The sequence below is a fragment of the Manis javanica genome, chromosome 3 (genome assembly GCF_040802235.1).
Source record: "Manis javanica isolate MJ-LG chromosome 3, MJ_LKY, whole genome shotgun sequence".
Taxonomy (NCBI): Eukaryota; Metazoa; Chordata; class Mammalia; order Pholidota; family Manidae; genus Manis; species Manis javanica.
The window spans coordinates 33,457,580-33,476,774 of NC_133158.1; the positions used below are offsets into that span (position 1 = coordinate 33,457,580).

Below are 19,195 nucleotides of genomic sequence, written 5' to 3' on the forward strand. Positions count from 1 at the left end.
ATGAAACCCTCTTCTCAAGCAGGTCTCTGTAAAAATCGATTTGTTAGCCTTCTGGTTACTGCTTTCCACACACTCCTTTATTAAGTATGCGAGTTTCTTAATACAACCGTTCATTTTAAAATTTTCATGCAGGTCTTGCTTATTTAACTATTTTACGGTCGTTTTCCCCAGTTTAATACTACATTTTGATGAAAGCACTGATCCTCAGACCAATAAAGCTTTCTCATCTTGGTCAACAAGCTAATTAAAGATTTACTGCTAATTAAATATGCACTTTTCTCCCCTCTTCCTCTTTCATGCAAACCCTCTGGAAATTGTATCTGAGAACTACCACTTCCTCCAAATTCAGAGATGACAGCTTGAGGTTCAGAGGAAGAGAATCTCGGGCTGCCAGTACAGTCAGCCTCAAAGCTTTGTATCTGTCAGGGAAGAACAAAAGATAGTGCCTCCCCCAGCCAGACCCCAGCGCCGGAGGGAGGCTGCTTGACAGAACACTTCTAGAGAAAGAGGAAGCCAAGACAGAGCCAGTGAGAGTTTCCTCTAAGCCTAGGGAGTTACCCACCTTGGATAGCTGCCGCCTGAGGCTAAAGCGCTGAACCATGGTCACCCTGTTCCAGAGAAAGAGGAAGCCAAGACAGAGCCAGTGAGAGTTTCCCCTAAGCCTAGGGAGTTACCCACCTTGGATAGCTGCCGCCTGAGGCTAAAGCGCTGAACCATGGTCACCCAGGGAAATCTTCAGACAAAGCAATCCGCGAAGGGAAGGTTTTTTTTTTTAAACCGCTTCTTGGGAAAGTCGGTGGCAAAACATTTTGACGACTGTCATGGAAGTCCAAAGAATTTCCCTGGGAATCTTAGCAAACTTAGAACCACTTCATTGTTTCATCGGGAGATGCTGCAAAGCCTTACATGGGAGAGGGCGGGCGGTGAGGCAGGGAGGGCCAGAACCTGGAGCGGCTTCGCCCAGTGCCAGGCTCGCTCAGCACTTCCTGTGAGTCAGCCCTGAGGGGTCCAGACAGAGGACCACCCCTTCCCCTTCCACCGAATCATTGGCAAGGATGCCGCTCTGGGGCCACCTGAGACTCACTCCGGGGGCTGGACCTGATGTCCTGGTCTGTGTGGGAGGAGGAGTGGCGCCGGGGAAAGAAAGCATCTGCCTGAAGTAGTAAACTGGCCACGGCAACAATTCCTCTCACCCTAGAACCCTCCCAGTGGAGAGAGTCCCTGCAAAGAGCAGCACCCGCTTTGCGACCGCCACCTCAGGTAACCCGCCTGGTGAAGTGGTGTGAATAAAAGGTGGCAGAAAGCCCCGAAGTGTAGCAGCTCGGCTCAGAGAAGGAAACTCCTCCCAGCTGGGCTCGGCAGCAGTCCGGCTTTGTCTAACGTAATTGGCCAAGCTTCCTCTTACTCACAGGGAGGGTCCCGCAAGGAAGGAATGTCAGGTGCAGAGAGACATACTCTACGGGTAACTTCAACTTCGTTACCAAGTTAAACAAATTAAAGCTGCCGCCTGAGGTGAGTGCCTTCTCTCATTAGAACAATATAATTTTTAAAAAAACTCTATGCATAAAACAAACTAAAGGAACAGCCCAGACTGAATTAACACAGGTTAAAGAGGTATGAAAAATGGCAATCATGACAGCAGTCCCAAAGATCAGAAATATTTTGCTACCATTTACCAGTCTCTTCCTATCTGTTTCTGCGTCCAGACAACCAGTGTAAGCCTGAAGCCTCAGTTTCGTGAAACTTTCTGTTCTATATGCCCCTCTCCAAATTGTTCATTACTTCTGAATGGATTTCATAACTAATCAGGACAGAACTTACAGGCATATATTAATTTGTCTCTGCTCCAGTGACTTTCAATTCCCTATAAGCATGATTACTTCTTATGCTATATTCAGCCTTTGTTGGAATGAACCCACTATATGCAGTCATTGTGTTAGGCATTTCACATCTATTATCCTATTGATTTCTCAAACTGTGTGAAATATGTACAAATATACCACCTCCACAGATAAATAAAGCAGAAATCTCTCTAAAACCTCAATATTGTTATGAGGAAACCATACAGTGTTACTAATATTTTTTCCTTTGGGCAAGAAGAGTGAAAAATGAGTTTGAAAAGGCAGATCTTCATGCAATGGTTATTCTCAATTATGCCCATATCACAAACTACCAGTTTCCAATTATCACCAAATATGAGGCACAATTTTTAAAAAGTCACCTGAAATATGCTGCACATGTATTTCACAATACCTTGGGAAGAGTATAAAAGATGTATCAATTTATCAATTCCAAGAAATAACAGGATGCCAAAGCTCCAAAAACTGACTCTAGCCAAAATATACATAAAATGTTTATTCCAAAAACTTTAAATAGGAAAGGTTTGAATGTATTTAACTAAATCTTGTGTGAAATACCAAAGCTAAAAAAACCTTAAGATCAGCAACTATGACTGAATGTGAAGATTCCTTCATATCTGAAGTTCCGAGTGTGCAATGCAATTAGTAAACTGATTGAAATTTAATTCCAACTGGAAAGCTGGTGGACAGAGACCCTGAGTTCTGTGTGGTTTTAAATGGTAAGAGTGCTAACATCTCCATTTTTCCCCTACACTGAATGAAACCAAGTACTCAGTAAACTCCTGGGAATGTTAAGAATTAATAAGATGCAGGCGTGGAAATAATGAAGTTACTTACAGATAGACATACTGTCTTTAAATATAAATGTGAGGTGTTTTCTCTATGTATCCATCTATAAGCAACTAGAATCCCAGATCACTGAAAAAAAAAATTCTTTTTAATCTTCACTCTCATCCCCCAAAAAAAGTTAAGAGGAAAAGGAATTGGAAAAATAAAGTCTGAATTTTAAAGACCCAGGTACATATCAATTGTGAACTGAACAGGATATAAATCCTCAAAGTTCCAGATACACATAAAAAGACATATGGATTAAAAGGATGTCTTCATTCTAGGAGTAACTTAGTCATTTTTTGCCTAATAAGTCATTTTTTGCCTAATAAAACTCTAATTGTTTAAATGCAACAAAACCTGTTAAAAATCATTTGAATGCATGATTACAATCCAGTCCTCAACAAAAAAACAAAAAACAAAAAACGAAACACTGAACTGTTAGCGAAAAGATTGGAGTCTGTAAATTTCATCTATTTTGAGGAGTATGGCAGCCTTTTGGATGAAAATAGTAGACTGAGATCAAAGGTTTCAAAATAATAGCTGGAAAGATAGAAATGCTTAGAGAAAAATCAACAGCTCTGAAATCATTCTCCTACTACCCCAGGGCCCAAATGAACTGCCCATGGGGTTCTATATCCTTTTTTTGGATTATGTACATTTTGTAAATCTATTAAAAGCTATGGACTCAGTAACCAGAGTGCCACACATAAAATGCATGAATGGACATGCACAGTGTTTTTGATACAATTCCAAATGGTCCACGGATTCACCTAAAGTTTGTCCACAGACCCTGTATTTAAAACTCGTTACTATCACAACTAAAGAAGAGCTGAACATCAGTCTTGTCTCCTGCTTTCCACCATAGGTAATAGTTCATAGAAGAACCAGAAGACAAAAAAAGCCTGACTTTGACATGTTGGCTCCAGCTCCCAACACATTTTCCTTACTAGTTTGCCAAATAACAATCTATTTCCAAAGCCACAAATGATCTTTATGAAATCACCTTTTAAGATTGTTTTAGTTTTTCTTCATTATCATTGTAGAAACAGAAATATTTTATTCTCCATGTTTCATCCATCACTAGAGATAACATTAATACTTATCTGACTATACACTTTCCTACACATGTATGAATGTATACGTTTGTCTTACAAAACAGGGCTATACTATTTTCTAATTTATCACTAAAAAATATATCGCAAATACTTGGATGAAGACTTATGGAATTTAAATAATTACCCCAATTTAGCTGGTTTCTATATTCAAAACACTTTTCCCTCCCTTTGGACTAACTTCACAGAATTCTGTGCACCTTTTTAAAATAAATTGATATTAAAGTTTTATACTTCAGAGTATCATGTAATACAAACTACACTTTTATAAAAAAGGAAACTAAAATTCAAAGATGTTTTCAAACCTGCCCTAAATCACAGAGTTGGTATTTGAGTTGGGACTAAAACCCCCAAATACCCACATTTCACTCCATTGTTTTTTCTATTACATAATACTTTCTCCTATTCTTAATAATGTAAAATACACTAAGAAAGAACACTACATAAGATTCTCATGTAGTAAACATTTTTATAAACTGAATAATTACTCCATTAAAAAAATTGAACCTTTACACACTGTTATGAATGAGTTTCCCTAAAGCCTGGCACATCTGAAATAATATGCTCGTAGTTCTTCCCTCTATCTCTTTGGTGACCAGTCTTATGACAGTTATGTCAAATAAATAATGTTCAAAGATGATTCTAGGTTTTAACCAGCTTCCAATGATAACCATAGAAGTAACTGTGCAGTGCCAGCTACCAGTCAGTCAATAACATTGTAAGTCTTAACAGGCTTTCATTATCTACTTCACGTCGTTCTAGAAAGCTCCTTTCATTCATGCACTAAACAAGCATTTACGACACCACACACACTGTACAGAATGAAACATTCCCTTTACTTAGGGAGGTCACATTTCTAGTAAGGAAATAGAAAACGTAAACAATTGTCATCAATGTGGCAACTACTTAACAGAAGGGACAGTGGTAACACAGAGGAGGGAGTCTTAAAGTTGGAGTTTTTACTGTTGGACAGGAATTTTGCAGATGGACAAAAAAGGGGAAAGGCATTGCATGAAGTAGAAAAAACACAAGTTATAAGACACAGAGATGTGATTCAAATGACAAGTAAACTTAGTTTTCCATGATAACATGGCAACATATTTTAAGCCTGGAATGTTCAGAATACTTTTTTGTGTGCTGAATGGGAATGTGGACTGTAACAAAAGTCAGTTATTCTTCCTCTCCTCTAAATTGAAAGTTTGTTTACTATTTTTCTATAAACTGCTCAAATGGGAATAGCTCATCATTAACAAATAATATGATAGGTTCTCTCTTTATAGAAGTCATGACTCTTTTATTTATTTATTTTTTATTAAGGTATCTTTGATATATAATCTTATGAAGACTTCACATGAGCAACATTGTGGTTACTATATTCACCCCTATTATCAAGTCCCCCCCACATACCCCATTTCAGTCACCGCCCATCAGCATAGTATGATTCTTTATTATCTGCCTTTAAGGTTATCATATGCTTTTAAAGCAAGGAGAGAAGAAATCTATTTTCAAATTGTTTAGCAAATAATGCTGTCACTTTCAGGACTCCTGGGGCAGTTTAGGCCCCTTAAATGATATGAGATTTCTGTCTTTCAAAAATGGATTTCTTTTGGCAATACACAAATACCACGTTTTATCTATATATGAACAGATTAAGTAAACTGTATCTACAAAAGGTCCAACCCACTGTCAGTATAAACAACCCTGACAGTAGTACAATTTTGCTAAGTAGTAAAAAGTTAAAAAATGATGATCACAAAGTTAGAATACCTCACTGTATTCAATTCCATAACTAATTCATTATGATGGTTGATTTAAAGAACAACCAACCATATCCAAAACATTTTTATTTTGGTGAACTGGACATGGCCCTTTCAAATATGCTACATTAAAAATGCCTCCTTTTATGTAAGTGATATTTTAGGGCTTGCACTTATTTCACTCATGCCATGCATCACTTGCTGTAAATTCATATGAGGGAGAGAAGGAGAGAAGAGTTTATTATGTGCCTACTAAGTGCCAAACAACATGATTATTACTACCTAGGTTGCAAAGAACATCCAACAACTTTCTGTGTATGAAAAATTTAAATACTATAAAATCAAGTCCTTAAAACAGTTTACAAGGTTTTTCATGTGCTGGCCCTTGCTTTCCCTCTCCATACTGCTTTCAACTTAACTCCAGACTTCTGCTCCTTCAGGAAAGCCTTCTCTATCGACCCACACCAACTCCTTTCTCCACCTTACCAATTGATTCATCCTTCCTACACTATACAGTAGCCCCCCCTTATCTGCAGGGGATATGTTCCAAGAACCACAGTGGATGCCTGAAACCACATATATTACTAAATCTTGGATATATACTATGTTTTTTTCCTATACATAAATATGTATGATAAAGTTTAATTTATAAATTAGCACAGTAAGAGATTAACAATAATAACTAATAATAAAATAAAACAATTGTAATAATATACTGTAATAAAAGTTATGTGAATGTGGTCTCTGTCTCCTAAAACATCTTATTGTATAGTATTCATCCTTCTTGTGATGATGTGAGATGATAAAATGCCTATGTAATGAGATGAAGTGAGGTGAATGATGATTCATTGGGACATACTGACCTATCAATATGTTAGGAGGATTATCTACTTCTGTACTGCAATTGGATGCAAGTAACTGAAATTGTGGAAAGTAAATCCTTGGTTAAGGGAGGCTACTGTATTATAATTTGTTTGTGTGCATCCCACTTATCAAAACCTAAGTGTTTTATGTATAGGATAAAACATAGTATCTACAGGTTTTAGTACTATCCACGGTTTCAGGCGTTCATCTGGGAGTCTTGGAACATACCTCCCATGGATAAGGGGAAGATTACCGTACAAAAGAAATCAACAAAACACAAAGGAAAGCAGTTGAGAAAAGGAAAGCAGGAACAAAAAAGCTACAAATTATACAGAAAACATTTAACAAAATGGCAACAGAAAGTCTTTCCCTATCAATAATCATTTCAAATGTAAATGGATTCACACAAAACCTAAAAACAAATGTATATAGGAGTTTTATTCATAATTGCCAACACTTGGAACCAACCCAGATGTCCTTCAATAGGTGAATGGATAAAGAAACTGTGCTATACCCAAACAATGGAATATTATTCAGCAATAAAAAGAAATGAACTATCAAGCCACAATTGTGTGGAAATTAACAGGTCAAAGAAGTTGCAAGGTAAATTAGAAATACCCTGAGACAAATGAAAATGAAAACACAACATATCAAGACTTATGAACTACAGCAAAAGCAGTGCTAAGAGAGTACATTATACAGTAAATACATGTTAAAAACTAGAAACATCTCAAATCAACAACCTAACTACACCTCAAGAAACTAGAAAAACTAAATCCAAGGCTAGGACAGAAATAACAAAGATTACAGCAGAATAAAGTAAAATGTAGAAAAATAATAGAAAAAATCAATGAAACTAAGAGTTGGTGTTTTGATAGAGGCAACAGAATTAAGCCTTTAGCTAGATTAGCTATAAAGAAAAGACTCACATAAATAAAATTGGAAATGAAAGCAGAGACATTACAACCAATTCCACAGAAATAAAAACTATTATATGAAGATACTATGAACAACTGTAAGTCAAAAGAATGTTTAACTTAGAAATTCTTAGAAACACAGCATATCAATATTATATCATGAAGAAACAGACAACAGATGAGTAACAAGAAAGAAAAATGAACCATTACCCAAAAACCTCTCAACAAAGAAAAACCTAGGACCAACCAGATGGCTTCACCAGAGAATTCTACCAAACTTTAAATAAGAATTAACACAGTCCTCCTGAAACTTTATGTAAAAACTAAAGAGGAAGGAAAACTTTCAGGCTCATCCTATGAAGTCAGAATTACCCTGATACCGAAGCCAGATAAAGACACTACAGGAAGAAAAAACAACACACATGATGAATACTGATGTAAAAATCCTCAGCAAAATACTAGCAAACTGGATTCAACCATACATTAAAAGGATTATACAGCATAACCAAGTGTGATTTATTCCTGGAATACTAGGATAGTTTAAGATATGAAAATTGATTAATGTAATATGCTACATTAACCAAAAGAAGGGGAAAAAACACACAATCATCTCAATTGATGCATTTTACAAGATTAACCACATTTTCATGATAAAAACACTAAAAAAACATAGGAATAGAAGGAAACTACCTCAACACAATAAAGGTCATTAATAAAAAGCCCACAGCTAACATCATACTCATACTCAAAGAATGAAAGCTTTTCCTCTAAGGATGCCTGCTCTTGCCACTTCTATTCAACACAGTACTAGAAATCCTAGTCAGAACAATGAAACAAGGAAAAGAAATAAAAGGCATACAAACTGGAAAGGAAGAAGTGAAATTCTCTCTAGTCACAGATGGCATTATCTTATATATGGGAAACCATAAAGCTTTCACACAAAAAGATGTTAGCACTAAGACGAATTCAGCAAAGTTAACAGGATACAAAATCCACACACAGAAATCACTTGCGTTTATAACTAACAATAATCAACCACAAAAGGAAATTAAGAAAACAATTCCACTCAAAATAGCATCAAAAAGGGTAAAATATTTAGGAATAAGCCTAAACAAGAAGGAAGACTTGCACTCTGAAAACTACAAAACATTGTTGAAAGAAACTGAAGATAGAGTGAAAGTAAAGATACTGTGTATTCATGGACTGGAATACTTGAAAGTGTCAAGATCTCCACACTACTGAAAGCTCTACAGATTCAATAAAATTCCTATCAAAATCCCAATGACTTTTTTTTTTTACAAAAATAGAAAAATTCATCCAGTCACATGGACTCTCAAGGGACTCTGAATAGACTAAACAATTTTGAAGAACAACAAAGTTGGAGCACTCACACATTCTGATTTCAAAACACATTAAAAAACTACAGTAATCAGAACACTGTGACTGGCATAAAGACAGACAAACCTACCGAGCAGAATAGAGTCTAGAAATAAACTTCATGTTTATGCACAACAGATTAATTAACAAGGGTGCTAAGACCAGTCAATGGGATAACAGATAGCCTCTTCAACAAATGGTGCTTGGAAAATTGGATAGTTATATGCAGAATGAAACTGGACCTTTTTATTACACTAAATACAAAAATTAACTCAAAATGGATTAAATAGAACCTAAGTGTAAGACCTAAAACTATACAACTCCTATAAGAAAATGGGAAAAGCTTTATGATATTGTCCTTGGCAATGATTTCTGGATATGACATCAAAGGCACAGGTAACGGAAGCAAAAATAAGCTAATGGGACTACATATCAAACTTAAAAGCCTCTGTACATCAAAGGACACAATCAACAGCGCAAAAAGGCAACCCACATAATGAGAAAAATTATTTGCAAAATCATGTATCTGATAAGGGGTTAATGTCCAAGATATATAAAGAACTCCTACAACTCAACAGCAAAAGCTCAATTTGATTAAAAAATGGGCAATGGACTTAGACATTTCAAAGATGATATACAAATGGCCAACAAGATGCTCAACATCACCAATCATCAGAGAAATGCAAATCAACCCACAATGATGTAACACCTCATACTCATTAGGATGGCTATTATTAAAAAAAAAAAACAAAAAAAACCCCAGAAAGTGTTAGAAAGGTTGTGGAGAAATTAGAACCTTTGCATACTGTTGATGGGATTGTAAAATATGCAACTATTACAGAATATAGAAAAATGGTATGGTAGTTCCTCAAAAAATTTAAAATGAAGCACTATATGATCCAGCAATCCCACTTTTGGTTATATATCCAAAAGAATTGAAAGTAGGGTCTCAAAGAGGTATTTGCACACCTATGTTCCTAACAGAAGAATTCAAAATAGCCAAAAGGTGGAAGCAAACCAAATACTGATAGACGAATGGACAAACAAGATGTGGTACATACATACAAAGGAATATTATTTAATCTTAAGAAGGAAGGAAATTCTGTCATATGCTGCAAGATGGATGAACCTGGAAGCCATTATGCTAAGTGAAATAAGCCAGTCAGAAAAAAGACAAATATTCTATGATTCCACTTACAGGAGGTCCCTAGAGTAGTCAAATTCACAGAAACAGAATACAGAATGGAGGTTAACAATGGCTGGAGGGAGGGGAGAAAGGGAGAATTGTTCAGTGCGCATAGAGTTTCAGTTTCGCAAGATGAAAAAGTTCTGGAGATCTGTTTCACAACAATGTGAATACACTTAACACTAAGTTGTACACTCAAATATGGTTAAAAGGTAAATTTTACATTGTATTTTTTACAGTTTTTAAAAATGTGATATTAATTGTATTTCTGACTACTTCTAAGTATGCTCCTTGATTTGGCACTTTTGTTTCCTTAAACGTCTCTTTCCTTTTCTTACATGTAAGCATGGAGATCAACAAACAAATGTTTTTCTCCAGAAAAATGGAATCTTCTCTATATAATACAAGGGTATTCTCTCCAGATAGAAATAAAGAGTTTTGACAATGACACACCACTGTACAGCTTTAAAGACTTAGTATCCAAAAACGGCTTATTGCAAGAAAGGTCCTACAAAGGACCAGCTACTCCTTTCTCATTTGTTCTTTACAATACTTTATTACTCAGTATCATGCAATGTTAAAAAAGAATTCATTAAGAAAATAATCAACTTCTTTAGTCCTCATTTAAATTCTACTTCTCATACATGGCATTTTTTAAAGGATAATAATTACATTAAAAATAAGTACAACACTAAGTGAAATAACTATAAGCCTCAGGTTTTGTTCTCAAGTGGTACCCTGCGCAATTGTTTAAAATGCCCAGAGCACACTGAACATGACCATTAACAGTCAGAGTGACAAAGCAACAGCTCTTCCCTCACAGACTACAGAAACATCTCTAACATCTCTAGCAGTGAGAAGTGAGAACACTGGTCAAAGGAAAAGACCCAAAGAGCACACATGGGAACAGTGAGCAAAAAAAGCAGCAGGGGAAGGTTGTTCAGTATTGTAATGTCTGCCTATCAAGAGAACTGTTCCAGCACTATGAAATGCCATTCTTTATCTTTAGTGATCTTCTTGCCTTAATAGCTAATGTACCTGACATACTAACATAGCTTTACCATCCTTTGGTTAATGTTTGCATAGTACTATACTCACACTACCTATTTTTACTTGTATTTTGCTGTTTTATTTTAAATTTGTCCCATGTGATCTTTATTCCTTTGTTCTTTCCTTGTTTCTGTTCTATTAATCAAGTATTTGTAATACTCCATTTTATTTCTCTTACTACTTTGTTACATGTTTTGTGTTATTCTTTTAGCGGTTACCCTGCAAATTAATTATAATACACATTCTTAACTGATTAGAGTCCATCTTAACCACATTCCAAGAAATATAAGACCTTCACACAATTTAACTCCATTAACTTTCCCCCTATCCTTTTTGCTATAGTTGTGTATCTTATTTCTACAATTTTAAAACCTCACAACAGTCACATTATAATTTTAAAGTTCAGCTATTAACTAACCTAAGGAAATACACATGTTATTACATATCAACAAAATTAATACTATTCCAGCTAAATGGATATTTGCTGAATCCTCTCCAGATACACAGCTTGGCAGCTGGTGCTCAGAAAGTGTGTGTTAAAGTCCAGATTCCCAGGCAGTGTGTATCTAATTGGCACTCCATGAATTTACAGCCTACAGCCTCAGTAGAATGGAGCTTCTACAACACCAAAGGAACCTGAGAGAGCTCCAGGACCTAATAATTAAAAATACTGAATGGGGACCTCAACGCTCCCCCCCTTACTTAGCATGAGGATGCCATTGTATCTTATCCTTTCCTCCTACTTGGAATGTCTCCAAGAAGGCTTTAGAATGAATTCCTACATTGGACAGAAGGGTCTGTTAACTAAACTGTTATAGTTCTTTAACTGTTATGGTGAAGCACATGAAATTATCATTTTTCTAGGTCAAAATTGCTCAAATACTGGCAATTTCATATGGTCCAAAGTAATGTTTAACTGTAAAATCTAATAAAAACCAGGGTTTAAACTTAACACAGATTTCCTTCACCAAAATCAAGATTTCTAAGACTAAGCTTTAATATCTAAAATTAAATTTTTAAAAGATTATTCTGTGGATGACACTCTAGGCCAATGAAAAGAGAATGAAATTCAATTACTAGCTATTCAGTAAAGAGAATTTTGAGACAGAAGATAATTCCAAAAGTGATTTTGCTATAGAAATGCTATTCTCTTAGCAGCTACAGGAAGTAACAAATGGATTCGAGTCTTTGTCTTTTCTACTTTACAATAGGGCTTCCTGTATTTCCTTTTTAAAAAAATTTTGAATGTATGTCAGCATGTCCATTGGAGAAATCCCTAGAAGTGGAATTGTTAGGCAAAAGGAATTATGAATTTTTAAAAATTGAAGTAGAACAGACATAAAACATTATATTAGTTTCAGGTATATAACATAATGATTCATTATTTGTATATATTGTGCACTACCATAATAATTCAAGTTAACATTCATCACCATACATAGTTACATTTTAAGATCTACTCTTTTAGCAACTTTCAGATATGCAATACAGTATTATTAGCCATAGTCACTATGCTGTTCATTATATCTCCATGAGTTATAACTGGAAGTCTGCACCCTTTGACCCCTTTGATCCACTTTGCCCAACCCCCACTCTCCTACCTCAAGCAACCACCAACCAGCTCTATATCTATGAGCTCAGCTTGTTTGTACAATTTCCCATGTCAGTGAGACTGCACAGTATTTATCCTTCTCTGACTTATTTCACTTAGCATAATGCCCTCAAGGTCCATCCATGTTGTAAATGGCAAGATTTCATCTTTTTTTAATGAATAGTACTCCATTGTATATATTTGTACCACATCTTAATCCATTCACCCATTGATAAAATTGAGGTTAATTCCATATGTTGGCTGCTGTTAATTTCAGAAATGAAATTTTCTGTGACTTTTACCCGGGAGACGAAGAAGACTTTAGAGAGCAAGTCTACATCAAAGCCCCCCAAATTTCTATTCTAATAAAAGTTTCCTTAGAGGGGGAATAATGGATTAAACATAAAGGGTTAAACACATTTATCTTGGCTTTCTGCTAAAATTCAATATAAAGGCATATATCCACAAAAGCAGAGAGACAGTAAAACTATCAACCTACAAGCTATCACAAGGAGAGTTTCCCATGGCATTTTAATGCCTCTCAAACATGAAGAGAAAGCCATGGATGATAACCAGACACTTGAGAAAAACCTCTTAATAAAAAAGGAGACTAGAACTGACACCAAGGAAAGAAGAAAGGAAAGAAATTCCGAAGACAGAGAGACAGTATAGGAAGCAAATGAAAATATCCTCAGAAACAAAATCTCTAAAATAAGAACAGAATGTTGTAAAAACAATATTCATAGAAGAAGAAAAAGCACTTAGAAAATTTAAAATATGATAGAAATGAAATATTTAATAGAAGGACTGGAAAATAAGTTTTAAAGAAATTTCTCAGAAAGAAAAAGAAAAGACAGAGACAGAAAATAAGAACAGAACAAAACTAAACTAAAGGGTACATCAGGAGACCCAATGTCTAACTAACAAAAGAGAGAAGAGAAATATAAGTGGGGCAAAAAATAAATAAATAATATGAAAGAACTACGGCAATGGGCAATAACAAGCGTCAATCTAGAAACATTACTGCATAAAAAGCAAATCATAGGGCTTACATAAGCTATAATACTGTTTTATAAAGCCGTCAAACAAGCACAGTAGCTTTTTTAAGTGTCACATACATATGTAATTTAACTACTTTTGAAAAAGTAAAGTGAATGAAATATAAACTTTTGTGCAGTGATCCCCCTTCTGTCTCCCACAGCATGGTGATGGTGATGTTCCCATACTTAGGTTGTGTGGAAGGTTCACAGGTCATTTGTTACTGTGTGTCCTAATAATTTGTTACTGCGTGTGTGTATAATAAATTATTACATAATAAAAACTTTTAAACAAAATTAGCTTTTCTCCAGTCAGATAAATGCTTGGCAGGTTGGTGGGAGGTGTGTGAAAAACATGTTTGGGCTTTGATAAAGTAAAAATTAGTATTATAACATCCCTTTCTGAAACAAATGTTTCCAGATCCAGTCTCGAGTTTTCCAGATTGAAAGGACTCACAGATATCATTTTTGTAGGCCAAAATTGCTCAAATACTGGCAGTTTCATATGGTCCAAAGTAATATTTAACTGTAAAACCTAATAAAAACCAGGGTTTAAACTTAACACAGATTTCCTTCACCCAACAAATGCCAACAAGACTCACATCAAGGAACATCATTATACAACTTCAGGACAACAGAGATAAAGAGAAGACTTTCTGAAATTCTGCAGAGAAAAACAGAGGCTGGAGAACCTGCAAGGCACCAATTTGTTCAACAGCAACACCAGCAGCTAGAAGATAAAGACACAGTGCTTTACACCACTGTGGGGAAATTATTTCCAACCTAAATTACACACTGAGTCAATAAAGTATTAGAATGAAGTTCTAGAGTGAAATAAAGAGATTTTGAAATGGCCTTACTTTCTGAAAAATTATCTCCCATGTACCTTTTCCATAAGGCCCCTGGAGAATGTTCTTCATGAAAAGAAAGTAATAAACCAATAAAGATGACAACATGAAATCAAAGAAATTGAATTTTTTATTAACAGATAAAGGAGTACCAACACAAAGGTGTGCAATCCAAGTTGAAGCAATTAACTCCAGAGACCACAAAAAAGGAATGTAATCATATTATATTTTTAAGGTTTAAGTTGTTATAGAGGGGCAAAATTTGCTGCCCCAAAATGTGTCTCTTTGGCATGTGGATTATTTTAGCCTGATTACTTTTAAGAAACAGCTGGCTCGGGAAGAATGACCCTACAGACAGAATGACCAAAAGAATTTAGACAGAGGGCCTCCTCCAGGAAGACAGCTATCTCTATCCATAACTACTGTGTAAGATGAATTCTGTGTGGTGACAGGGAGGAACCTAGCAAAGTCTGTTAAAATTCCTCTCTATGCTCATGGTTTCTATATGGCCCAGCAAATATTTGTTCACCAAAAATTTACTCTTTCTCATTTTCCTGTGAACTGTCTTCCTCCCTTTTAAAGTTCAACACTCCTAGCCTCTTCTCCTTAGCCCTGGATGGCACACAGGCTTCAACTGCCGCACTGCTGTGGGTCTCATGTTCTTAAAAGAGCCCTAGTACCTAGGCAATTGATTAAATTTTATTTTCTCCTATTTATCTGTCTTGTGTCAATTTAATTCTTAGACCCAAAAAGAACCTTGAAGGGGAGAGGGAAATTATCCCCTCCCCAACATTGTAAAAATATTTACATTGGCATAATATAAACAGGGTATTAAGATTTAACTTAAAATTTAATAAAATGTGGGCAGGAGACATAGTAAAGGAGATGGTTAAATCATCATCTTCATTGTAGGAAATCAAATATCATCTAAAACAAAAAATATCATGAACATGTTATTTAGAAAATATTTAGATTAATTACACAATAAAAAGTTGAAAAAAAATTTTTAAATGGCTACCTGAGGAAAGTGAGAAATAGGATAGAGAGTTCTGGTTATTACAACCCTGTAGTGGCCCCCTCACCAGGTTTTTTAAAAATGTTTTATACATTAAAAATATAAACATAAACATTAAAATAAATTTTCCTTGGGTTAGCTGTGCTAAAGAACATAGTTGTAAGAGCTTTAAAAACCTAAAAGATAAAAACTCCTTCATAAAAAATTAAAGCAGTAGATTCACAAGCCAAGTAGAATGCTTTATACTTCTAATTATGTTGAAAAACAAAGAGATGACTTTTAAATTCTTGGTTTCAACAATTCCCTGAAAGACTAAGGACACAGACACATATCTGAAATACTATTCATTTCTTAACTTCATCTGTTCCCATAGCTTATTGTTGGCCTAAGGTCACAATTCAGACTTCCTTTGTCAGAATGCCTTTCAGAGCTTCCAGCTGTGATTTCAGAAATGGTACTAGGACAATAAAGAACTGTGAAGCCACAGACAATGAATGATAAGAGACATAAACTAACAGGAAGGAAAAAAAACCACAAGGGCACAAATCTCTAAGGAGAGAGAAAGTATCTACAGAAAAATATGTACTTAAAAACATTCAAATTATAGAAAAAAGAATAGCTTTTGTTATTTTTTACTTTGAAAATGTGATACTGTGATTTATACTAAATGTATTAGTCTTCTGTCCACAGTTTGTGGCTCACAGCTCCCAAACCTCTTGGAATTTCCTAAGTAGTAAGCTCAACAGGAGCATCTTTAAAAAAAAATTTGGTCTTTTGTCCTCAGTTCCTGAAAAAGCTTCAAAGCATAAAGGTGCAAAGAGTGTCTTATTATTCATAACAGGCCCCTTTCAACCACACTTGAATTTATGTTAATGAAGTGACCAGGAAAGCCCCCAGGTAACCTAAGGATGCCCACTGGTTGCCAAGGGAACCTACAAAGCAATTAGAAGGTTGAAACTTTCAGTCCCACAGGACCTGAACTAGCCTCCCATCTCTGAGGGGTGAAGAGTAAAGAGGGACCAGAGATTGTGTTCAATAACCATACGCCAATGACCTAATAAATCATGTTCATATAATGAAGCTTCCATAAAAAGCCCTGAGCTATGGCATGAACACGTGAAGGTATTAGGGGAGAGATGTACTCTAAGGGCATGGAAGCTTTCCACTTCTTCCCCATACCTTGCCCTGTGCAGCTCTTGGCAGGTCCTGAGTTATATCCTTTTACAAAAAACTTATAATCTGGAGCCAAGATGGTGGTATGAGTAGAGCAGCGGAAATCTCCTCCCAAAACCACATATATTTTTGAAAATACAACAAAGACAACTCTTCCTAAAAGAGAGACCAGAAGACAAAGGACAACAGCGAGACTACATCCACACCTGCGAGAACCCGGCGCCTTGCGAAGGGGGTAAGATACAAGTCGCAGTCTGGCGGGACCCAAGCACCCCTCACCCCAGCTCCCGGCGGGAGGAGAGGAGTCAGAGCGGGGAGGGAGAGGGAGCCCAGGACTGCTAAATAGCCAGCCCTAGCCATCCGCACCAGACCGCAAACACAGTGCATGCGTGGGGTGCCAAAAACTAGGGAAACAGGACAGTAAGACCTGTTGGAGGGTCCCCACAGTCGGTACCCTGGGGACAAAGAAAAGCGAGTGCGTTTTGTAAGTCTTAAAGGGGCAGGGACCCCACAGCCAGACGGAAGCATCCCGGGACACTTAACCCAGCGGGAGGGAACTCCACGCACCCAAAAACCCTGGATATCAGGGCAGCTCAGAGGACCCTCATGGAGATAAACAGCCTCCCGGTCGTTTCCCCTCCAACACGGCTCTGCCATATCGGAGCAGCAGCCTGAGGCAGCTCACGCTCAGAGTGACAGTGGAGATAAACTCCATAGCAGCCGGGCAAGAGTCAGAAGCCCCTTCTACACGCAGCTGCCCAGCACAAGCCACAAGAGGTCGCTGTTCTCCCAGGAGAGGAAGGCCACAAACCAAAAAGAAGGGACGTTCTCACAGCCGTCACTTGTGCCAGCTCCACAAACTATCACTATCACCATAAAAATGCAGAATTTGAGACAGACAAAGAGCACAGAGACAACACCTGAGAAGGAGACAGACCTAACCAGTCTTCCTGAAAAAGAATTTAAAATAAAAATCATAAACATGCTGATGGAGAGGCAGAGAAATATACAAGAGCTAAGGGATGAAGTCCGGAGAGAGATTACAGACGTCCGGAGGGAGATAACAGAAGTGAAAAAAACTCTGGAAGGATTTATAAGCAGAATGGATAAGATGCAAGAGGCCATTGATGGAACAGAAACCAGAGAACAGGAACGCATAGAAGCTGACATAGAGAGAGATAAAAGGATCTCCAGGAATGAAACAATATTAAGAGAACAGTGTGACCAATCCAAAAGGAACAATATCTGCATTATAGGGGTACCAGAAGAAGAAGAGAGAGAAAAGGGATAGAAAATGTCTTTGAAGAAATAATTGCTGAAAACTTCCCCAAACTGGGGGAGGAAATAATTGATCAGACTACGGAAGTACACAGAACTCCCAACAGAGAGGACCCAAGGACGATAACACCAACACACATAATAATTAAAATGGCAAAGATCAAGAACAAGGACAGAGTTTTAAAGGCAGTTAGAGAGAAGAAAAAGGTCACCTATAAAGGAAAACTCATCAGGCTATCATCAGACTTCTCAACAGAAACCTTACAGGCCAGAAGAGAATGGTTTGATATATTTAATAAAATGAAACAGAAGGGCCTTGAACCAAGAATACTGTATCCAGCACGATTATCATTTTAATATGAAGGAGAGATTAAACAATTCACAGACAAGCAAAAGTTGAGGGAATTTGCCTCCCACAAACCACCTCTACAGGGTATTCTAGAGGGACTATTCTAGACGGGAGCACTCCTAAGACTAAACAGATGTCACCAGAGAAAATAAAATCACAGCAAAGAAAGCAGACCAAACAAATACTAACTAAAGGGAAAAAACAAAATCAACTACCCACTAAAAGCACTTAAAGAAAAGACAAAAAAGCACAAAATAAAAAACCAACATATAAAGAATGGAGGAGGAGGAATAAGAAGGGAGAGAAGAAAAGAATCTCCAGACAGTGTATATAACAGCTCAATAAGCGAGCTAAGTTAGGCAGTAAGATACTAAAGAAGCTAACCTTGATCCTTTGGTAACCACGAATCTAAAGCCTGCAATGGCAATAAGTACATATCTCTCAATAGTCACCCTAAATGTAAATGGACTTAATGCACCAATCAAAAGACATAGAGTAATAGAATGGATAAAAAAGCAAGACCCATCTATATGCTGCTTACAAGAAACTCACCTTAAACCCAAAGATAAGCATAGACTAAAAGTCAAGGGATGGAAAAACATATTTCAGGCAAACAACAGTGAGAAGAAAGCAGGGGTTGCAGTACTAATATCAGACAAAATAGACTTCAAAACAAAGAAAGTGACAACAGATAAAGAAGGGCATTACATAATGATAAAGGGCTGAGTCCAACAGGAGGATATAACCATTTAAATGTATATGCACCCAACACAGGAGCACCAGCATATGTGAAACAAATACCAACAGAACTAAAGGGGGAAAGAGAATGCAATGCATACATTTTAGGAGACTTCAACACGCCACTAACACCAAAGGATAGATCCACTGGACAGAAAATAGGTAAGGACACGGAGGCACTGAACAACACACTAGAACAGATGGACCTAACAG

General features: G+C 36.6%; 1 protein-coding gene across 8 annotated transcripts in view; it reads right to left on the bottom strand.

Moving 5' to 3' along the window:
* Positions 1 to 19,195, bottom strand: part of TMCC1 (transmembrane and coiled-coil domain family 1) — a 374,903-nt gene that overhangs the window by 201,217 nt on the left and 154,491 nt on the right. Inside the window, exon 1 of one of the 8 annotated variants that reach the window (XM_073231075.1) lies at positions 679 to 7,046. The exons of the other annotated variants lie outside the window; for them this stretch is intronic. Within the exon in view, the coding sequence (XP_073087176.1) occupies positions 679 to 717 (39 nt within the window). The 5' untranslated portion in view covers positions 718 to 7,046. Of the gene's footprint in view, positions 1 to 678; positions 7,047 to 19,195 lie in introns of those variants that run through there. 8 annotated transcript variants of the gene reach the window in all.